This window comes from Halichoeres trimaculatus, unplaced genomic scaffold, assembly GCF_033239565.1.
Source record: "Halichoeres trimaculatus isolate MK-OKI-2021-1 unplaced genomic scaffold, fHalTri1.1 fHalTri1_scaffold_2, whole genome shotgun sequence".
In the NCBI taxonomy this organism is placed as follows: domain Eukaryota; kingdom Metazoa; phylum Chordata; class Actinopteri; order Labriformes; family Labridae; genus Halichoeres; species Halichoeres trimaculatus.
The window spans coordinates 31,581,809-31,603,239 of NW_027437180.1; the positions used below are offsets into that span (position 1 = coordinate 31,581,809).

General features: G+C 41.4%; 2 protein-coding genes across 3 annotated transcripts; one reads left to right on the forward strand and one right to left on the reverse strand.

The window, feature by feature from the left end:
* Positions 1-1,190: 1,190 nt before the first annotated feature.
* wfs1a (Wolfram syndrome 1a (wolframin)) lies at positions 1,191-10,866 on the forward strand. Its single transcript, XM_074698470.1, has 12 exons — positions 1,191-1,319; positions 1,954-2,511; positions 4,205-4,284; positions 6,119-6,263; positions 6,342-6,515; positions 6,759-6,836; positions 6,928-7,067; positions 7,187-7,321; positions 7,398-7,643; positions 7,747-8,025; positions 8,119-8,282; positions 9,226-10,866. Exons 2-12 carry the CDS (start codon positions 1,959-1,961, stop codon positions 10,409-10,411), a joined length of 3,180 nt encoding a protein of 1,059 aa, XP_074554571.1. The 5' UTR covers positions 1,191-1,319; positions 1,954-1,958; the 3' UTR covers positions 10,412-10,866.
* Positions 10,867-12,135: 1,269 nt separating this feature from the next.
* Positions 12,136-20,524, reverse strand: ppp2r2ca (protein phosphatase 2, regulatory subunit B, gamma a). 2 transcript variants are annotated; one of them, XM_074695948.1, is made up of 10 exons: positions 20,311-20,524; positions 19,489-19,691; positions 18,995-19,092; positions 18,689-18,872; positions 17,990-18,102; positions 17,700-17,877; positions 16,345-16,509; positions 16,086-16,255; positions 15,049-15,140; positions 12,136-14,738 (listed from the first exon to the last, which is right to left on the reverse strand). In XM_074695948.1, the coding sequence occupies exons 2-10, from the start codon at positions 19,550-19,552 to the stop codon at positions 14,441-14,443; spliced, it is 1,362 nt and encodes a 453-aa protein (XP_074552049.1). In that variant the 5' UTR covers positions 19,553-19,691; positions 20,311-20,524; the 3' UTR covers positions 12,136-14,440. The 2 variants fall into 2 exon arrangements, with proteins under 2 accessions (XP_074552049.1, XP_074552041.1); XM_074695940.1 differs by having other exon boundaries at positions 19,489-19,849.
* Between the last annotated feature and the right edge of the window lie 907 nt (positions 20,525-21,431).

Sequence of the window (21,431 nt, forward strand, 5' to 3'; positions counted from 1 at the left end):
AAAGGGGAGCGTGTCTCCACAATGTGGGGGGCAGGGGGCTGTGCATGATCCGGTCACACCATCAGAGGATTAAACCGACATGTCCCATCTTTTAACCCACATCTGGAGGGCTAGACAGACTGCTACATGCTATGTGCCTTCATGTGTTAGTCATACATGGATGCAGATCCCCTGCAAAGCAGCAGAGTAAGTGTAGCCTGCAAGGTGCTTTCATCCGAACTGTGTTTAAGTCAGTGACCTGTGGGCTCAGGGGAAGTTTGCTGAAGTGTACCGTAAGTGGGGAGCAGAAGTCAGACTGTAATTCCTCATGGGTACAATGATAAAGGTCGAAAGGAGAGAGAAAGAGAGGGGAGTAAAGAAGGAGCAATACTTGGAGCTGTCTTTTCAGCACCAGCGCAGGTGGACAGCTCCCTCAGGAACAATGCACCAGTTATGACACAAAGCACCACAGGCCCCATTTAGACAAGAGGGACTGAACACTGCAGGCTGATTTCTTATGAATAGAGAATTTTGAGAGTATAAAAGTTAAGTAGTACGTATCAACAACCCAATAAGATCATGGTATGATTATTAGAAAGCATATTATGAGTCTTGTGCTTAGAAAAAGCACAGTAAGTAGTCTCTTGAGGAGTCATGAAATAATGCAGGATGTGTTTCAGTTTCTCTGTAACCAACATATAGACGTAAATTCATACATTAAAAAATATAGTAATATATATATATATTATTGGTTATTAAATTGTTGTGTTTTTACTGTTTCTGCCATAAGGGACACAGACAGGCTCGATTAAGGGAAGGCCCACACTGGTGCCCCATAATCTGCTTAGACCGTTTGATTAAAATAACTGCACAGGAGACCTTACCAGACACTGCCTGTATCTTTAACAATTCTTATTTTCGTTTTAAAATTCAAACTAGATTACGGATTTTTACATTTAAAACAGATTAAAAGAAATATTCAGAAATCCCACCCAAAAAGAAACTCTGTTTCTGCACAATACGTACCCCCACCCCACACAGGTTAACAAAGCATAAACTACGCTGCTAACCAATCAGATGAGTCCTCCGTTTGATTGCCATTTATGTCAGCCTATCAGAGGCGTGTCTATTTCCAGCGCGCAGGGCGTAATATTGTGGTGTTGTTCCTGCCAGACAAGACACTTGAGAGTTAGACCACAGTCAGTTTGTGTCTCTGGTTTCGTAGGGGCTGTAAAGGGTGCGTGGAGAACAGCATGGACTAATTTACAGGCTAAACTCTTTCAACCCAGGAGGAGAGTTGTGTTTTTGGTTCCAAAGGGATTATTTTTGTGTGCAAAAAAGTAAGTGAAACTTGTTTGTTTACTATCAGAGTGGAATGCAACTTGACGTGACATGAAGAAAACATTTATGTTGACTATTCCCCTATGAAGGAAACAGACTTATTAGACACCTTAGTTCAATAGAGTAACTACTGAAATCACCAAAACTGTTCCTTTAAACTTTTAAATATCAGGTGGTAAAAAAAAATAAGTCGACCTCTTTCTCCTGTAAATTTTGTGTCAGTTAATTTCTATATAAACATTTCTGGAGCTGAGAAAACTTATTCCACCTTTTTTTTTAAGTATGATTTTTTCTTTACCTTGGAAAATGTTGGGCAAATTTTATACTATGTTTGTGTTGTAACATGAGTTGAATGTATTTTTAATATGCAATACACTGTGATAAAGCAGAAGTTTGGGAAAGCATCTTGTTTAATCTGATGACGTTTTAAGTCAGACAGACATAGTTCTTTCATGACATTCTTAGCTTTGTTAATACTCACTGCTTTTTTATGCCAATTTATGTTTCTCAGCTCAAAGCAAGGTGGCCTATTTTTCATGTAAATAGCAGGTTTCTCCAACTGATAGTTCAGAGTCCAGCTCTCTGTCTTTACTGGTGACTTGCTTCTAGGAATTTTTGTCTTTTTCTTTACAGGTAATATGGAGACAGATTCCTCAACACCAACTGCTGTCAACAGCCAGGGGTCATGCCCTATCCCTGATGGGCCCTCTCCCTCCTCCCCCAAACAGACTCCTCCATCCCAGACCTCCAATAAGCTCCCAACTGGCCCCTCTCCCTCTAAAAAATCTTCAACCTCAACAGAAACAACCACAAAACCAAGAAAATTATCTTTGCCCTCTCAGCAATCCCCTCATGCAAACTCTAAACCAACAGAGTCTTCGTCTTTAGAGTCATCAAAGCCTTCACCTCCTGCTGTGACTTCAAAACCTCCTTCTAAAACTGTCTCCACAAAATCTGCCAACTCTGTGACGAGCAAAACACCACCAGTTGGCTCCCCTCAAATCCCCAAAGTTTCATCCTTTTCTAAGCTTATATCTGCATCTTCTTCACCGGCTGGTACAGCCAACACAACAGATCCCTCCTCTTCTTCTCCAGCCCAGATGAAACGCACTTTTGCTTCAGTGGCAAAGCGGGTGATAATCCAGGAGAGACTTAGGAAAGCTGAGGAGGAGGCCAATGATGAAGAGGAGGGTAAGCATACTTTTGTTTTCAGCCAGGAATTAAAACATGCATTGTTCATAGGCTGCAGGAAGCAGACTCCTCTCTGTGGAACAGACCACACATTACACTAACACACACTGAGAGTTGTCATCATGCACATGGCGACTACCCTTCACATCTCCCATGTGTGTAACTTATACCATGTGAACCCTTTTAGCCATGCTAACAGCAAGGCTTGAGGGATAGCACTGTAAGCTTGAGAGATGATGGGCTCCAATTTGTCAAAATAAGGTTTTGTTAACGGCTGGATATACCTGAAAATTTAACATTTATGCTCTCCTGGTGATTCCTTCCCAGTTTTCTGGCCACGCTGACAGGTTGCCTTCCCTGTTCTTTTAGGGAAAAGCATAACAAGGCATTTTTTGCACACATGTCCCTTACAAAAGAAGAGGTCAAAAGTTTAGGGGGACTTTTGTATGACCATTCAGTTAGATATTTTTTCGATAGTATTATCTAATATAGGAAGTAAGCTAAGTAGCCTTGTTTGCAGCTGCTGCTTTGTGTGACACTCAAAGAAATCCTTAAGTTTGTTTATACCCTCCTGTTTCTGAAACTAGAACACACTATATTTGGAAAAGAAGATATGCACCAAAGAGATCAAGTTCAGTGACTCCAGTTAGTTGAATTATTGCTCAAGAGACAGATGGTGGCATTTAGCTGTCAATCAAAGAAGCAAGACTCTTAAATGCCTAAACTTTAAGACTAGCAAGTTGAAAATGTTTGATGGAAACAAAAACTACCTGGAATATTATCAGTAGTTAAATAAGCTACAACCATCAAAAAAGTTGTAAATGTGTTACTTTGTGATGTAAAGTTCAGCATTTGGAATTGATTTACAGCTAGCCTCTGATGGTGAATTGGGAGACTTTGATTTTTTTTGGCTCCCCTCCATCTATTCTACAAAATAAAGTTCTTGGCAAGAAACAATAAGTTTTAGCTTTACTTTCTGCCAAATGCAAATGTTGTCATGCTATCATGCTTAACAAAGATAGGGAACATTTTACCTGCTTGGAATCGTTTTAGCTTGTGATATTTAGAGCAATGACAATCTTTTTAGCAATTTGGCATATTTACCCGTGAGCTATTTCTTTATATTCTACAATTATCTTAAAAAACTGATGCAAATATTTACTGTTCTACTGTGGAGTCTCTCTTGTTTAATTTTAAATCCACAGGAAGTGAAACAAAAAAATTACCACGCAAGGGAAGATTTTATTTGATCCCTGGAACAGGAAACTAGAGAAGAAGCTGAACATTTTTGATTGAAGGACACTTGGGGACGGTAACACTTTGTGTAGCTGACCCATTAATGATTTGATATGGTACCTGGGCGGTGGGCACAGTGTTGATGGAGCTCTGTGGACTTGTCACAGGATATCTACATAGACAGACAGATGCACAGACATGTTTGAAACGCACACACTCTCACAACTACTCCACCTATGACTCTTTGCTACTCTCATGTTACGAGATAGATGTCAGTCGGGATTTGTTCACCCCTGGCTGTGTACTCAGTGTGTCTGAAAAACAGTTGTATTACTGCGCAAGTGACATAGCAAGGCTTTGGTAAACATTTCATCCATGGATACAGAGAGTAGTTTTTGATCACTTGAGATGGGTATGTGGACTCCAAAGTGTCTTCTGTATATTCTCTTGTACCCAGATGATGAACCTGAGGAAGAGTTGTCTGTGGAGCAGATGGAAGAGAAGGCCATAGCCGGCGATGCCAAGGCTCAGACGCGTGTGAGTATAAAAGCACATGCTCACAGACCGGCTCTTGGCATTGTTTTCAGTGCTGCTGGTTGACTCAGTCTGGTTATGAGCATGCTTCTATTTTTGGTCACTTGAAAAGTGATCCAAGACTTTCAATATGATACACCAAGAAAATATTGTATCACACACAAGTCATTATGCAGACTTCATTGCAGCACTGCAAGGAGCATGTGCAGTTTCTAAATGTCCATTTTTCACTTCAATCTTTATTTCTGTATCGGTCCATGTGAACATGAAAAGAGGCTCCGGCAGAAGAAAAGGGGGGTAGGGGTGAAAGATGAGCCCAGACTTTGAGGTTAAGACACTCCATATCCAAAAGGGTAAATTCCTCAGTGGATGGTTACATGTCTTAAACACTCCTCTGCTGTATGTCATGTATTCCACATGTGAAGCCATGAGGGGGAATACATGTAGCAGAACGTTAGACGTCTCATATATCCAAAATAGAGGTTTTTTAAGATCATGTATACATGTTAAGAGTTTCTGTTCAGATGTTATTTAATTGTTTTTCATTGCTGGAATTGAGATGTTCTAATACCTGAAACCATTTTATTGATGGAAAACATGACAGGAAAGCAGCTTTATATCTAATTCTTATTATTTCAAATAGAGACATGGTACAGAATACATAAAAACTGAGTCACGTCAAGTGAAAACACATCCCATCTCCTTAAAAATAGACACATTTGGTTTTAACTACAGGGAAGTTATGGGATTACAGTTAAGATTAGAAAGCCGTTATTTGATATTCCACAGGAGTCCCTGCTGGTGGTTAATTAGCCAGATGGCAAATGGGAAAATTTATTGAGACTTAATCCACGTGTTTTCCATGGGCTTTATAAAATTCACTGTCAAAACACTTTGGTTAAAGATTTCTACCAAGAAAACAGTCCTTATCAAACAGGGGCTTTCAGAAATGTCTAAACCAGGGATGTAAAAACTTTTGGAGGCCAAATTAGATTTTGTAAAAAGGGCTGACGAGGGCTACAGGCTCCTACTGACATATTTATTATTAGTCTCTGAATGCTCTATCTGTTAACAATGTCTTTTAGAGGTTTATGGGAAAAATCACTCTTTCTGTGGTGTCAAACTTCAGTTTCCTGCAGTGTAACATGCTGATTAATCATCAGAAACTCAGAATAAGGATCATGTATTTATCATTATCTTTTTCCACAATGACTAGCTTGATCTACAAACAGGTTTTTTTAGCCCCAAATATTTCTTATCCTACATTCTACAACTATTTTATGCACCAATTTCTGCCTTTCTGCACCATTTCATTATTTGGTTTGCCTTGTTTCCCCCAATGTTTTTTTTACCTCTCCATGTTCATGAAGCACATTTTCACATCATGATAACACACTCATTTAAAGATGTCAGCTGTAAGAGTTCTTGAGTTTCTGCAAAATCTACAGAGCCTTAGCTTCATACAAGTGGCCTATGCAAAGCCCAAATGTAGTTTTGTGAGATTTACTAGATATATACTAGATATACTGTTTTTGTGTACTTTATGGATAATGTAAATTTACACCTAATGCAGAACATGTTTAATTTCAGTGCCATGATTAATACGTTGTAATATGAAGGTACATTTCTGGTCTTAAAAAAGGAAAACTGCATCCAAAGTGAATGTTGCAGTTGAGGTTTGATTCTTAATTCAGTTAGCACCACTATAAAAATACCACTCAACCTTTCTGTGATGTAGAATTCCTTGAAACCCCTTTGTCAAACTTGAAAAAGCATTTCCTCAAGGCTACACAACCTTAATTGATGTCTTCTCCTCTACCTCTCTTCTGTGTTTCAGCTGGGTCAGCACTACTTGCTTCTTGCAGAAGAGAAGGACAAAGAGCAAAATAATCAGCTGGCTGTTTATTGGCTGATTCAAGCAGCTAAGCAGGGGAGGAAAGGTGCAGCAAGAGCACTGCAACGGTGCTGGATCCAGAGGAAAGGTGTGTGTACATCTCTCTCAGCTGATTCATGTGTGTTTGTAGTTCATTCACTTATTTGTGCCTGTCATCTTCTACAAGGAATCACTCCAGAGAATGAGGCTGATGTTCGTAAGTTGGCAACAGAGAGTAAGTTTGAGCTGGCGGTGCGTAAAGCAGCCATGATGATGTACTGGAAACTCAATCCAGAGAGAAAGAAGAAAGTGGCCGTGGCTGAGATGCTGGAAAATGTCAGCCAGGTCAATGCAGTGCAAGGTAGGATGCAAACACAACACCACTTATTAAATACTTCAAGAGTGGTGACTGCAATTCTCCTGGGTTTAGGACAGACTGTCCAGAAACCTGCAGCATTTTGTTATTTGTTGGCTTATTATCATATTTTTCCCTTTGCGATTTCAGTATTTGCAGCTGTCACAGTGAGGCATATCACATTACATGCAGAGGCCTCCAAGACAGTGTTTGTAACTCCCTGTTGTTGTAATCACATCTCACCATTAGGTGGTACTGCAAGCAGGATTCCTGCCCCAACTTCAGGCCAGACACAGAAAGTACTGGAGAGCCTGGTCAGCAATGAGTGTGAGTGTCCACACAGAGAGATGGGGAGAAGGAAAAAGATAAAATAAAGAATAAAATGAATCATCTCTCTTTCTGCTTACTCTCTGTACAGCTTCACAGCTGGTCGACCTGGATGACTTTGTTGAGATGACTAAACAGTATGCACAAGGTATCGTCCCCTCTGTAGCCCCTACTGGCAGTCAGGTTATGACCAAAACTGAAATCCCGCCACCTCAGGACAAAACTGACCAGGTAGAAGACACATCCACTGAAATAATTATCTGTAAACACAAGTGCACTGTTTGTATATATATTATTTGTAATTTGACCAGTTCAGTCAAATTTGTTCATGAGACTGTGCTTTAAAGCAGAAAGCTGAGCTGGTCCCATCAGGATGCAAGAAGGCCCACAGGAGTTCTTGGAGTTTTGGCCGTAGTGGGATGATGTTACGCTCTGATCAGAATGAGGCCATGAAAACAGCCATGGACATGAAATCCCGCCTGATGGTACCTCATAAAGAGATCATTTCTTTCTGTTATGAATTTGGGTTTTCCTTTAACTCTCTTGCTCTTTCCCCTTCAGATGCTGCAGTACCCTCTGCATGCTATTGTTGAGATGAAAGAGCACATGGTGGACTGGGGATCCCGAGCTGGCGTCCAGTGGCTGAGTACCGCCATCCCTACGCAGCACGTCAATGCGCTCATCTTCTTCTTCATCATCAGCAATCTGACAGTGGATCTGTTCGCTTTTGTCATCCCTTTGCTTGTTTTCTATCTTTCTTTTATTTCCATGATCATCTGCACGCTGAGGGTTTTCCAGAGCAGCAAAGTGAGTGTCGTCACCTTGAGTCAGAATCTAAAAATCTTTGGAGGATTTTAAACCAGTCTGTTTAACTTCAAGAAGTATTTATGTTTCCTTCTTAATTTTGCAGACTTGGGAGAACTTCAGTGCTCTGACATCTCTGCTGACACGTTTCGAACCTGGCCTGGATGTGGAGCAGGCAGAGACCAACTTTGGTTGGAATAACCTTGAGCCGTACCTTTATTTCATTCTCTCTGTTTTCTTCATCATTTTCTCCTTCCCTGTGGCGGACAAGGGCTGGATCCCCTGTTCTGAGCTGTCCACTGTGGCCATCTTCTTCACTGCTGTCAGCTACCATAGCCTCAGTCCCACTGCTGCCACTTATGCACGCAAAGCGATGGTCATAGAGGTCAGGTTGAACAGAACTCATCGTGTCGTGTTCATAAATAATTCTATTTTTAAATTAATAATACATCAATGATTGTACGTCTTTTTAATCCAGGTGGCTTCGTCATTTTGTTGTCTGACTCAGTTCCTGCCAGAGGACAGGACAATGCTTCGCCTCCTGGGTCATACCTTCGCCACACTGCCACTGGGGGAGTCTGTAGTACTGAAGCTTAGTCTGCCTTGCCTACTGTATGTCTACCTGTTCTACTTGTTCTTCAGGTGAGTTAATGTTTTAAGGGACTGTTACTCAGAATTCAAGTATCTGTTGAAATGACACTGTTTTAAACCCATGTTGTTTTTGTTTTATCAACAATAATCTGCTCGTAGAAAAGATGCCTTGGTCCAACTATTCTTAAAGGATTTACGGCACATCTAGGTCTCTATGACAACACCACGCCAGCTGATGAAGTTTAGTAGTGAGAAGATATAAAACACAGAGATCTGTGTTTTTCTCGCTAAAAATGATTTCTATGACCAATTTTGTAGTGATGATGGACACAGAAGCCTAACTGTCAGACAGAAAAAGGACTGAAGAAAGCTAAGCGGGAGTTCCTGAATACAGCCCGAGCTAAAAGCTAATTAGCCTACCAACCTCTGCTTGGTAGATGACTGGCATGACATAGCTAACTAGAATTTACTAACGCTACATATTAGACATGTCTTAGAGCACCAGGCCGTTAGCTGAGTTAAATATAAATGGCTACTTAACTACATACAAACTGAAAGTGTTTACTTGTTGTCACGTTAGCCTACAGATATGACGGAGAACCGGGCTAACATATAGCTGGCTGCTACGTTTGCTTGATGTCATGTTTCAAACCGTAGTGCTATGTGACTGTTCTGTTAAGTCCCTGATCTCGACACGTTGTATCCAGCAAAAAGTTGTCTCGAACAAAGAAAATTTTTGTGGATCAGATCTCCATTTAATTCTAAAACAAACACACGCCTCACTAAAAGTAATTTACAACAGTGTGTGGAGACCCCGGGCCAGAAGAGGGCGAGGTAGTGCAATCAAAACAGATCCTCCTCATAGCATTTTTAAGTGCTTATCAAAATTTAACCATCACATTTAGAATTTCATTTGAAAAATTCTTTTTACCTGCTTTCTGTATGATTTACTAAGATTTTTTTCTTTCCTTTCCATCTCTTTTTTTCCTCCCAGCATGGCCAGGATGCGTGGCTTCAGGGGGACTTACTGCTTCCTCGTCCCCTACCTTGTGTGCTTCATGTGGTGTGAGTTCTCGGTGGTGCTCCTCCAGAATTCCTCTGCTGTGGGTCTCATCCGCACCTGTGTTGCCTACTTCCTCTTTCTATTTGCCTTGCCTGTTCTGGCGTTTGGCCTTGCAGCCATGCTCTTCATCCAGATTTTTAAGTGGTTCCTCGAGCTGGAGCTCACAAAAATGATTGTCACCCTGGTGATTTGTGCAATCCCTGTCACCCTGAGACTGTGGACACGTTTCAGCATGTCCATTCTGGATGTCTTCCGCTCACTGACTCACCGTGGCCCTGTGAAACTCATCCTACTCTGTATCTCCATGGTGATCCTGTTCTTTGCAATCTATGTGTACCATGCCGAGGGGCAGAAGGTGTACAATTCCACGCTCACCTGGGGTCAGTACAGCCAGGCATGTGGGCCCCCTGCCTGGGAAAATAAAGGTGTGGCTCAGACACAGCTCTTCTGTAGCCACTTGCAAGGACACAGAGTCACTTGGACTGGTCGATTCAGGCATGTCCGTGTGGCTGAGACAGAGAATGGAGCACAGTCTGTCATCAACATGCTGCCAGTGTTCATGGGAGACTGGCTGCGCTGCCTGTATGGAGAGAAGTATCCAAAATGTGAGCCAAAAAATGCTACAGTGGCAAACATGACTGCTGCCAACTTGGCTTCCAGTTCTGCCTCAGCTACGGTTTCACTGCCCTTACTGCTTCGAATGCAAGAAGAAGAGGAGCTGTGCCAGCTCAAGGCCCTGGCAAAACACGCTTGCCACATAAAGCGCTTTGACAGCCATCGCTTTGAGGTGACAGTAGGAATGATCCGAGAAGGAGGCCTGGACGACCCAGCCAGAGATATACTCCTGATGGCCAGCCACGAGTTCAGACAAGTTCTCCTAAACCTAAGTCCTGGTAACATGGTGGAGTTCAGCACTAAGCTGGAGGGCCGACTGGGAGCCAGAGCTCCAGCCTTTGAGCTGAAGGCTATCCACTGCCTGGACTGTGATCCTTCAGTGCTGACTGGAGGCAGGCAGGTGAAGATTGAGAGAGACTGGAGACGCACCACAATGAAAGCCCTGAAGTTTGCCTTTGACTTTTTCTTTTCCCCTTTCCTGTCAGCAAAAATCTCAACCTGAGAAGAATGACAGTCACAATGACTCATTGAAATGTCTTCTGAAGGGTCTTTTGCAATTCTGGTGATCAGAATTTGTAATTAGTATTTACATGACTGCATTGTTTACATTTTGATCTAACATGAAACTTGTTAGTGCATGCATTAACATTGTCCTTTTTTTTTTACTACTTCAGCTCATGTACCTATAAAGTAGTTCATTAAGGTCAGTGAGCAACATTGACTTTGTCACAACACCAGGTACTTTTTAAAAATAGTTCACTACAAAAGCCCGAACTTCTCTATTTGCATCAGAGCCATAATGCTAAATAATGGATGCCAACAGATACTTTAATTTTGTTAAACATAATTTATATCATCAGAATGACTTGAGCTTGATCTACATGTGTTGTGCCTATGTGTGTGTGTGTGTGTGTGTGTGTGTGTGCACATTACTTCTTTTTTTAATGAGGTAAGGTTGTCAGAATTTTCAGTCTTTTGATATTTTTCAATACAATGTGCCTTAAAACAACACACTTGTCATTCAAGCAGCAAACAGCGTTGGTCCGTCCAAACTGTATCAGTGATACGTCCTTCGTGTAACTGCTGCAGACTCCACCTGTTGTACGATGATGTTTTGTGGCTTGAATTTGCCGACTGTTTATGGCCATTGTGTTATCAATGTTTTCATAAATACACTGAATCAAGTCAAAGCCATGGACTTTATAATAAATTGACATAGTCTCTGTGATGTCATCTGTCTGTTTCTAAAACAGAGTTTTGAAGCAAATTGTGAACAGCGGCCATATTGGAAATGGGGTGGGCTTTGAACCTCCCCACCTACAGCTATAGGGCACCCACCTGAGCTGAGCTGTGCTTCTGATTGGAGAAACCAATCATCTCAATATCCTCTAAACTGTTGCATTAGAGAAGTCAGCCATTCAGATAGGAGACATTTTTTTTGTACCAGGCTGTAAGCATGTTTATTTGTGCTGTGAAAATGGCTTTTTTGGCTTAGTGTGTATGTGGTTCTGGTACTTCTGAGCCAGTCTTGAGAGGACACTCTACAAAATGCAGATTTAACTCCTCTGCATTGCCTTATGTTTTAAGACCGAAGGTTGAAGCTTGTTTAAGGCTTGTCATTCTTTTTCAAATGTGACTCTAAAACATGATTACAAACACTACATTTTAAGTTCTCCAGAAATAAGTGTATGCATAAATAAAATAAAGATGCAGCAAGTTTTTTTTTTTACAGAGTATATTTTAACTGTAAAATTGAAAAAGTTGGAAGTAATACTATTTTGGGGTGTTTATTGTCCCATTTAGCGATCATTTTATGTTTACTTTGAAAAAATATATATGTCACAGATTGTAACTTATTTACTTTTTTGTTTAAGAAACATCTCTTGGTTTCTTTATCTTCTTAATTAGATAAATAGGTTCAATTTGTTGCTCACTCCAGTAGCCTTACAAAATCTGACAGTTTGGCTGTTTTTAAAGGGACAGCAACATAAAGCAACTCATACCAAAATACTGATTTGGTAATTAGTGCAATACTACTTAAAGCACATTAAGAGCCGAAAAGAAGGAATTTTATAATGCTAATGTACACTTACCTCTTAATGTTTGTTCATGTTGAGCCTGTGTACTATGAATGTAAAGTCCTTCTGTATTAATAAATGGAGTGTATGCAAGTGATCAATGACTATTAAAGCTCTTGTCTTATAAAATGACTTGTTTTTATTTATTTTTGTCTCCAAATGGATTCAAATACACACAGATTCAACACACTTTTTGACGGATTTCACATAATTTTATTAATGCACATTCCTTTCATTCACCTCATTATAGTTATGTTTTTTGTATTGTTAGATTTGTCTTTTTTAAAGTATGATATATATAGGCGCTAGTAGCTTTGAGTAATGGCGACATGCTGCTGCTGCTGTGCTCCTGAACACAACTCCTCTCACTGCTTGTATGTGATAGTGGTTATGATGCGATCACAGCTGACCTGTGTTAAACTACAGCGTACTGTTCAGAGGACTCAGACCAGAAAATATTACGAGATTTTATGTGGGCTTTTACAACTAGACCAATTTTTGAAAGGTTTTGTGAATTTTGCTGGTTTGAACACTTTATTAAACCAATCAGTGCAAGATTCTGTCTGCGTTAAACAGCAACACTAGACACTGAAAACCAAAACACAGCAGCTGATACAATAAGAGGAACCACAGCAACAGAAAAATCAGTGAGGGAATTTTAAAAACAAAAGAGGTGAAAGTGAAGATAGAGCAGAAAGGGGGGCAAACAGTACGAATGGACGATTTCCCTCTTTACTTGGACTTTTGGGTTCAAACAGTTAATCTTCTGAGGCAGATTTTGCTAAAAATGATCATTTCAACCTCTTTTTCATGTATTTAAGTACTCCACCTGTTCAACTACACATCCAAAACCCACATGAATAATGCCATCAGGGCAAAGGTCACTTAAAAACAAAGCACTTCACTGTAAACAATCAAATCTTGACCAGGTCACAAAATGTAGTCCAACAAAGACTTCACCTCACTGCTGTACAATCTTAGCTTTCAGTCACACCCCAGAGTAGCATGTGGCGCTGTGAGGTATACGGCATAATGACACGTAAAACTTGTGATATAGTAAAGTCATATGGCATTAGTGTTTTATGTTAAAGACTTTTCAGCAATGTACATAATGAGCTATTGCACTGATGATAACCTTTGACTTTCAAACACACTGGACATAATCTTAGTCATCAAAACATGTAGGGGCCTCAGTTATCAACAATGTGCTTCAATTTCACCTTTTCCTGATTGTAGCTTCTCATAGAATGTGCTTTGTGTCATTGTAAAATGATCACTGCTCATTTTGAATAAGCGTAAAACTTACAAATTTGATTTGTCTATATTAGATTTGCTTAATTTGGACATATTCTCAAAGAGGTCAACATGACGTTTGCAGACTTTGGAGAAAAAAATAGTTTTTACAAATGATCAAAATCCAATTACATATACAAGAGGTCAGTACAAATTAGTTAGTGCACAACTCACTCCTCCCCTCCCACAGCAAGAAGTACCTATGTATTCACTGCTAAAGGAAATAAACCCACTGACAAATGTGTGTTGAGACTAGTGTGAATTTAACAGTATTTTTAATAAGAGATCCTGTGTTTGCTCGCAGTGTACCAGCTTGAAATCCATCTTTCCCTCCTCAGCTCTCTGGGAATCAGTGCCTCAATAAAAAAGAACACGTAATATTTACAGCTAGCAGTAAAAAGAGTGTATGTATACCTGTCGTAGAAGAAGGGCTAATGTTTCAAAGCAGGGAAATTGCTGCACTGTGTTTTCTTAGTGCTGTTATTGCAAAGTGAAAAGGGGCAAAGGTCAGGGGTCATTTATGCGTGCAATCTCCAAGAGCACTGCTCTAAAAGAGAGGATCAGATGCTGTGTGCAGCTGAAAAGATGGAAAAAAACAATGGTTGAGGATGTTGTTGTGAAAAGCTGTACCATAACATCACTCCTAATGTTCCACAATCGTGAAAAAATGCTTGGATTTAGATGAACTGTTCGGCAAAGTCAAAAGAAACATGCCATTCAGTCATGTCAAGGACTTTCTCTTTTGCTACCCAACACTCCATGTTGTGTCAAAAGGTGCCGGATCAGTGAGGAGGAGTGCAACATTGTGTGGTCATTAGCACTGATTCATAGCAGACAGAGAGGTGTCCCTGCACCTCTTCTCACTGCCCCTGCAGCGGGGCGGTGACACAAACATCTTCAAAAAGTGGGAGAAGTGGGAAGAAAAAATGTCCTGCTAGGTGCTGGAGAGGTCAGTTCACCACAGAGATGAACGAAACTTATGTAACACCATCCTTGGGGATCAGAAAAGTTAACATTCGTGTGTGTTTTTTTTCATTGATCCAATCTAATATCAACAAAAACATGTTGCAATGGCTGTCCAATCCCCACGCCATCCCTAGAACATCCAAAAGTATTTGGGTTGCTGTCTCTGAACTGAACTGTCCACATTCTCTTTTCCGTCACTGTCCCTGCCCCTCAGGGTTGACGCGGTCCTGAAAGATGTACAGGTTGTTAGTGGCTGCTATGGCGATGATATTCTCAGCTGGGTGCCAAGCCATGTGTAGGATCTTCTTGGTGAAGTCCAGGCTATCCACACCCACATCTCCACGACGCCGCTTACCACCGGTGTACACACGTCGGGTCCGCAGCACTGCCCGGGGCTTGCTGCTTTCTCGCCAAGCCTCCAGTGTGACGCCTCGGCCCGTCTCTCTGTCGAACATCCGGAAGAAGCTATTGTAGGCTCCTGTCATGATCACGCTAAAGAGAGGAGAGCAGGACATAATGAGCTGTCGAACTGAAAAGGGCGACTGGATGGGATGCAGCAGAGCTCAGGGAAACAAGAGGAAGAGGAAAGGAGGGGAGCAAAATGAGACACAGAGATTGATTGGATCTCTGTGAAGCTTGTCTCTGCAATTGATTGAAATGTCAGATAACAGCCCGGCTGGAGAATGTGGGAATTACTGTAAGCACAAACAAAACCTGGATACTCCCTTTCCCTGTTTTCTAAAAGCACTTAAGTGTACTGCACTCTGTCAATCCCTTGCTACTTATTATCTCTGCAGCTTACCTGTCAGAGCTGTTCCAAACACACTCAAACTTGTCAAAGATGCAGTCGTTCTCATAGAGGGAACACAGCTTGCTCCTTAGGTATTCATGGACCTGGTAATCACACAAACAGTCGACTTCAGATTAGAATTACAGAAATCTACAGCTGGAACAAACTGTATTCCTTTAAACTCTGGTGCACATCCACATTTGTCTATTTTCTGCTGTATTTCCATTGTACAGTGGATAAAATCAGTGTGAATCACGTAAGACGCACAGCATGTCCGACAAACAGGACCTTTGAATGATAAGTTGTCTTCATTTGCTTTACTAACTGTCAGCAATAGTTTTCTAAAAGCTGTATCATGTAGAAAAACTATTAATGCTTCCAAGACTGACTAATTCAATGACAGAATAATAGTTCAAATCTTCTAAAGCATTTACAGTAACAAAGAAGTAGACAGTCACTTTCAGGTCACCAATTTAATATTTTTGGACTTCTTGTTCAAGGCTTTTCAGGTTTTCGGTTGTCTTCTTTTCCCTTTTTTTGTTCTTTGTTCTTTTTTTACTTGGAGTCAGAAGTGACCATATTTGAAAGAAGGGATGGATACCCATTCTCATTGTCTTTAGCCCTGTTTACAAGAAACCACACTGTAGGGTGTGCCATTCTTTATCACTCATTTATATAAACAGGATTGGAATCCCAAAAAAAACATTATACTGACTTGAATGAAAACTGAAACCAGGTTTACCAAGGTAATAAATCAAGAAGTAGTGTCTTGCTCTCTGCTGGATTCTTACAATAAGGGTCTTTTTGGCAGTCAGGACAGTTCCCCCTTGTAGGCCATTAAAACAGTCAAAATTTAGGCACATTTATCTCCCTAGCATCCTTCTAGGTCCTCCAGCTTTCCACACAGCTCAAATGCATGTTTGTTAGGTTATATTCAACTGTGACTGACTGACAACCTGTCTCCTTCAATGACAAACCCCCCTGCAACCCCACATCAGATGAGCGGTATCTGTAATGAATGGACTTTGAAAACAGTTGCGCTTTCTTACCTGGTAGGTCTCCACAGGCCCCTTGTCCATGTGCAAGTCCCACACCTTGGCGGTGAGGTAGTCTCGGGTCAGCAAGTAGCGTCCGCTATGGCTGAACTTGACGTCCGACACAGAGGATATAATCTCTGAGAAGAAGGAGCGGCTGCCTGGATCCTCGGGTTCCTCAAAAACTGACAAATGACAGTCAGGTAAGATGGATTTATCAAACTTAAAACTAAAATAATGTTTCACGTGTTTCTCATCTCCACAACATGCTCACGTTTGGCGTGTTTGTCACAGAGTGCGGATGCTCTCATGTCACAGAGACGCAGCGTGCCCTTGCTGCTGCTGTACACAAATAAGTGACAGTGGTGGGGGTGAAACTCTGCTGCTGTTATCACCTCCGTCAGATCCTCCATGTTGGCTGGTTTGATGTCCACGATATCTGAGGAGCAGATCTGTTAAGGATTTAACACCACAAAGACTGCACCATATTCCTGGTAGGAGGCAGACAGAAGGATGAATATGAGTCTTGTTTTTTTTTCTTTTACAAACGTGTTCTTCAAAACTCATTTCATAATCCAAACCCTCAAAAATTGCTCCTCCATGCAGCCCCATTATGCCCCGCACACTCAGCTCCTCTCTGTTCTATTCGTGGCGGTCCTGTGTGGTTCAGTAGAAAGTGTACTGCTGACTGAATTATTTAAACTCGTCTTACATAGATGCCTCTCTGATTTTCTAGGTCAGCTTCCATTTGAATGGGAAATCACCAAATGCATCTTGTCTATCACGCTACAGCCTGCACAGAATACACACAACCCCGGAGGTACACTGCACTCTGAACAAAGACATATATCCTGACACAGCCATGAGATGTTTCCATTAAATATAGATCCAGATTAAATTCAGATGAGCTGGGATGTAAAATATATTCTGACTGTGTGTATTTAAGGACATGGAATTATGTGTTTTCATTTTAGAAATTTGTTTTTCACATTACTGGCAATAGATGGCACAATGGTTACACCGTAAAGAAACAAACATGCAAGAATAGATGTAGTTTTAAGTTTTGTAACATTATAAGCAATTTTAAACCAATCCATTTAGGTTTAGATGATCTATAGGATTACCTCATGTTTTAAATATCTGTGACCTAAACCTGAATCTCTTGTTGACTTCTTTAGGGAGTATTTTTTATCTGGGGCACTGGTTGACCTAGCAGCTTAAGCATGTCCTATATACAGATGCTTCAGGCCTCATCACAGTTGTCCAATAAAGGCAAAAAGCCCCAAAAATAACTTAAAGGAAATATGTCTACTCTATATGTCTATACTCGTAGGGTTCCTCTGTGTATGTCTATTCCACTTGTTCAGCTCTTTGCTTTTCCTGCACCAGGTATTGATTAAAATAACCCTACTTCCAATGTTGCTGCAGAAGTATTTGTGATGACACGGGATAAAATTTTCTTAACAGGATTTTGTACTTTCTGCTTTCAGCCTTAGCTGTTCTGGGAATCCAACACTATGGTTTCTTACAGGAAAGACTACAGTATTATCCGTTTCCAGATAGCCTCTGAGCAAACTGTGATCTGAAATTAAATTTGTACGACAAACAAAGCATATTCCAAAAGGATACTGAAGCTGCGATCTGTGATGTCAAGGTGCCACATATTGACACGAAGGTCATCAGCAGACAAGTAGGTCTCCCCATCGCTGTTGACAGAGATGGAGTTGACGTGATAGGTGTGTCCATTAGAGAAAACTCGTCTTGGTCGAACCTCTACCATCAGATCTGTGGGTTTCAGCACTGGAACCTTAGATACAGACAAAACATTATAGGTAAGAAGGGACAGAAAATTAAAGATGACTTTATTTTCTTGAATTTGACCATGCACAGAAGGGAGTATTTCATGTTTGTGCGTGCACCTGCAGAGAGGTGATGGTAGAGATGTCCTTGAGCCGTCCCTCCTCATCTTTCAGGTTGTACCCCTCTGGCCTCTTGTCTCTCTCACACACCTTCCACAGTTTAATGGTCTTATCTGTGGCAGGCAGAGAGATTTGCACATAACTGAAAGTTGATTAGGTACTAGAAAAGCTGCTCACATACGCCATCAGTAACTATAACAGCTTGAAAAACTAAACCCAAAGATCATCTGAATTTCAGGTAAGCAGTTGTCTTAAATGTAATTGAAAACTTGACATTCACAAGACTGTTATGTACGGGGAGCTACAGAATATAAAATGGTCTCTATCTCACTAATTTAAGAGCAATTTCTGCCCATAAAAACAGAGAAATTAAAGCAGGGATTAGATTCTGTGGTTTCTACACAGTGCATCAGCCTGCCTCTAACTGTAACCACAAAAGTGACTCCAATGACTGACGGGGTGTTATTTTATCCCTTCTTGGTAACAGAAGATGCAGCCAGGCCTGCACAATGCTGGGAATCAGAGGCACACTGTACTGAAGTAATCCACACCAATGTTAGCCATGCCACTTCAATCAAAATCAGCATCAATAGATATCAATCAAAAACAGATTTGTGGTGAACATGATTTACTCGTTTTTCCTCATACAGAACAGGGAATATGAATCTTGCAGATCTTTTGGTAAGGCTGGTTTCTTACCATTGGTGGAGAGGAGGAAGTGTGCTGCATTCTGCTGTGACAGCCATCGTATCTTGTTGATCTTTTCTTCGATTTCTAGACTTTTCAGGTAGTCAAAGTCCGGTTCGTGGCTCTGGAACGTGCTGTAGACATTATACTCCCCTGAGTCACCTGCCTCCCCGAAGTCTTCTGGATCCGTCTTCGTCTGTTCAGATTAGAGAGTGAAACGCAGCAGTGATTAGAATCAACATGTACGAGCGAGTGCATCATAGTGAGAACACATTTTAAAGAGAAAGAGTAATTGGTAATTTTACATATTACACTGACCTCACTCTCTCGCTGAAAGATGACCACCCGGCCGCCTTTATCGCCTGTGGCCAGCAGGTCCCCCGTCTGGTTGAATTCCACTGTAGAGATGACATCAGCTGGGAGGACAACAAGGGGGAAAATGTAATTTAGAGACTAGTCATAGTCATAGTCATGAACAGCAGCAAGGAAAGAGGAAAGAAAGAAGGACAGATGATTGATTTGGGTGAAAAATAAGGGGACATAGAAAGGAAACATGCTGGATCAATGCAACATATTCTTTTCAATTAATTTCTACATAAAACAAAAAGCCATATATAACTGACAGCTGACACATAAGAGTTAAACAATAAAGTGTCTCTGTGTGAGAGTTCATTAAGCCACGGAGTGAGTGATGCTCATGTTCATTCTCATATCCATTACTGGAGGGATAATGCACCCATGAAGATAAAATGACTCCATTCAATCAAAGCAGCATGATATCAGACCCCAGGATGACATGCTGTCTGTCCTACCTTCAGTGACGTAGTCTCGCAGGAAGGTGTGGTTGATTTTGGGGCTCTCAGCGTCCTCGCCCATCTGAAGCCGAGGGAGGGTGACCCGCCAGCGCGCCCGTCCTGAGGGGAAGGGTCCAATCCGTGCTCTCTCTCCCCACCCAGGCTCCGCCCATGCTGCTCGGGCCTAGCGGAGCGGCCTGGTGCAAGGCATCCTGGGAAAACTAGTCAGCCGGAAGGATGGAAGGAAGGTGGAAAGAAGAAATGATGATGAGAATGTACAAGGAGAGGAGAAAACAAAAGGAAGAGGGGGATGAAAAATGCTGCAAAGAGGAAGGTGATGAGGTAGAGGATGTGAGGCAGGGAGGAGTGGATGGAAGGGCTGGTGATGAAGGTAATTTAGAGGAAAAAAACAGAGGAAGGCTGTCACTAAGCGAGCTGACAATCCATCCACTCAGCAGTCAAAAAAGATGTGACCTTTGTCAGACATTCAACACACTCACTAGCAAGAACACACGTGTGCAGACACGCAAGGCCTCGTCAACACTGAAGCAGATACCAGGAAATCAACAGACAGCTCCAGGATCAAAAAGGAGGAGATAAATCCTTCAGCAAGCATGCAAAGGAGGAATAAATATACACTGCAGCATCCACCCTGTGTAGATCACGAGGTGCTAATGAGAGCTCCAAAGGTGTGGTAGTCCTCGCTGCCTACTTTCCAGATCCCTGCTCTCATCACGCACACACGCACACTTCTCAAATAGATAGTCCTTGACCGAGATCAGAGGAGAACGCAATGTCTTGCCTGTGCTGCAAGAGGGAGACAGGCCTCAGCACACCTACCAGTCCGTCTGCTGCTCGTGCTGCTGCTTTTCCTCCCTGTGTTTCACCGGGGAAAGGAGGAGTAGGAGGAGGGAGAAAGAGAAGAGAGAGCGAGGGTGGTGGTGGTGGTAGTGGTGAGGAGGAGAAAAGAGAGAAGGAGAGAGGGAGAACGAAAAGGATGTAGGAGCGCTGGCTGCTGATGCTGTGGAACTGATTCTGTGCAGCATCCACTGTGTCATGGCAGCCTCCTCCTGAAACAGCCAATCAGAGCACAGCTGTCATCCACGAACCCACCCACTGCAGATGATGAAGAAACAGGACGCCAGCAGAGGGCGCTGTAACACACAAAGAAGTGGGTTCAAAACAGGAAATGTTAAGGATGGACACTGATCTTTTTTTTCCTGAAATCTTACACATGTTGAAAAAGGGATTTCCTGTTTTTACATTAAAGATCAATTAACATGAAAAACTGAACTTTAAATCATTCATCACTTCATACAAGTCATATCCATGCAAAGCCATATATGCATATGTACATTTAAAGAGCTCTGTGGGCCTTTTTTTTTTTTAGACACAATCACACTTAAGTAAACTCAAATTACATATTTTATAGATAAATAACACAAAGAAACAGTATTTAAGGGAAGTCTTCTTATTTTTCAAAAACAATTTGATCATTTGATCTGTTTTTACAGACATGTGATTAACAGATTTTCAAAAAAAGGCATTTTTGTGCAGGTTGGGCTACCGTAGAAAAATTAAAAGCCACAGGTGAGGAGTTTACTACTGCTACATCAAAAAGGAAAGGGTGGAGCCAGGAAGTTAAATCAGATTTGGTTGCTCCAGTGGTCACACCAAATTCCCTAACCGTGATTAGCTATTAGCATCGTCAGGGGTGGCACTGTTTGGGTGGAGCTGCAACAATCTGCTTTGCATTTACTGATCTTTGTAATTTAAATGGTGACTTTGGGCAAAGATCTTCTTTTGAGCTTTTACAGATTTAAGTTTGACAGGTTTAAATTTAGCCACTAAAGAGAGTTATCTTTCAAAGTTTAAAAAAACGTGCAAGTGTTTTGATTCTTGTAGAGTTTGCTATAACATCATCTATAAAACATATCTAGATTAATAGTCTGTTTGGCAAC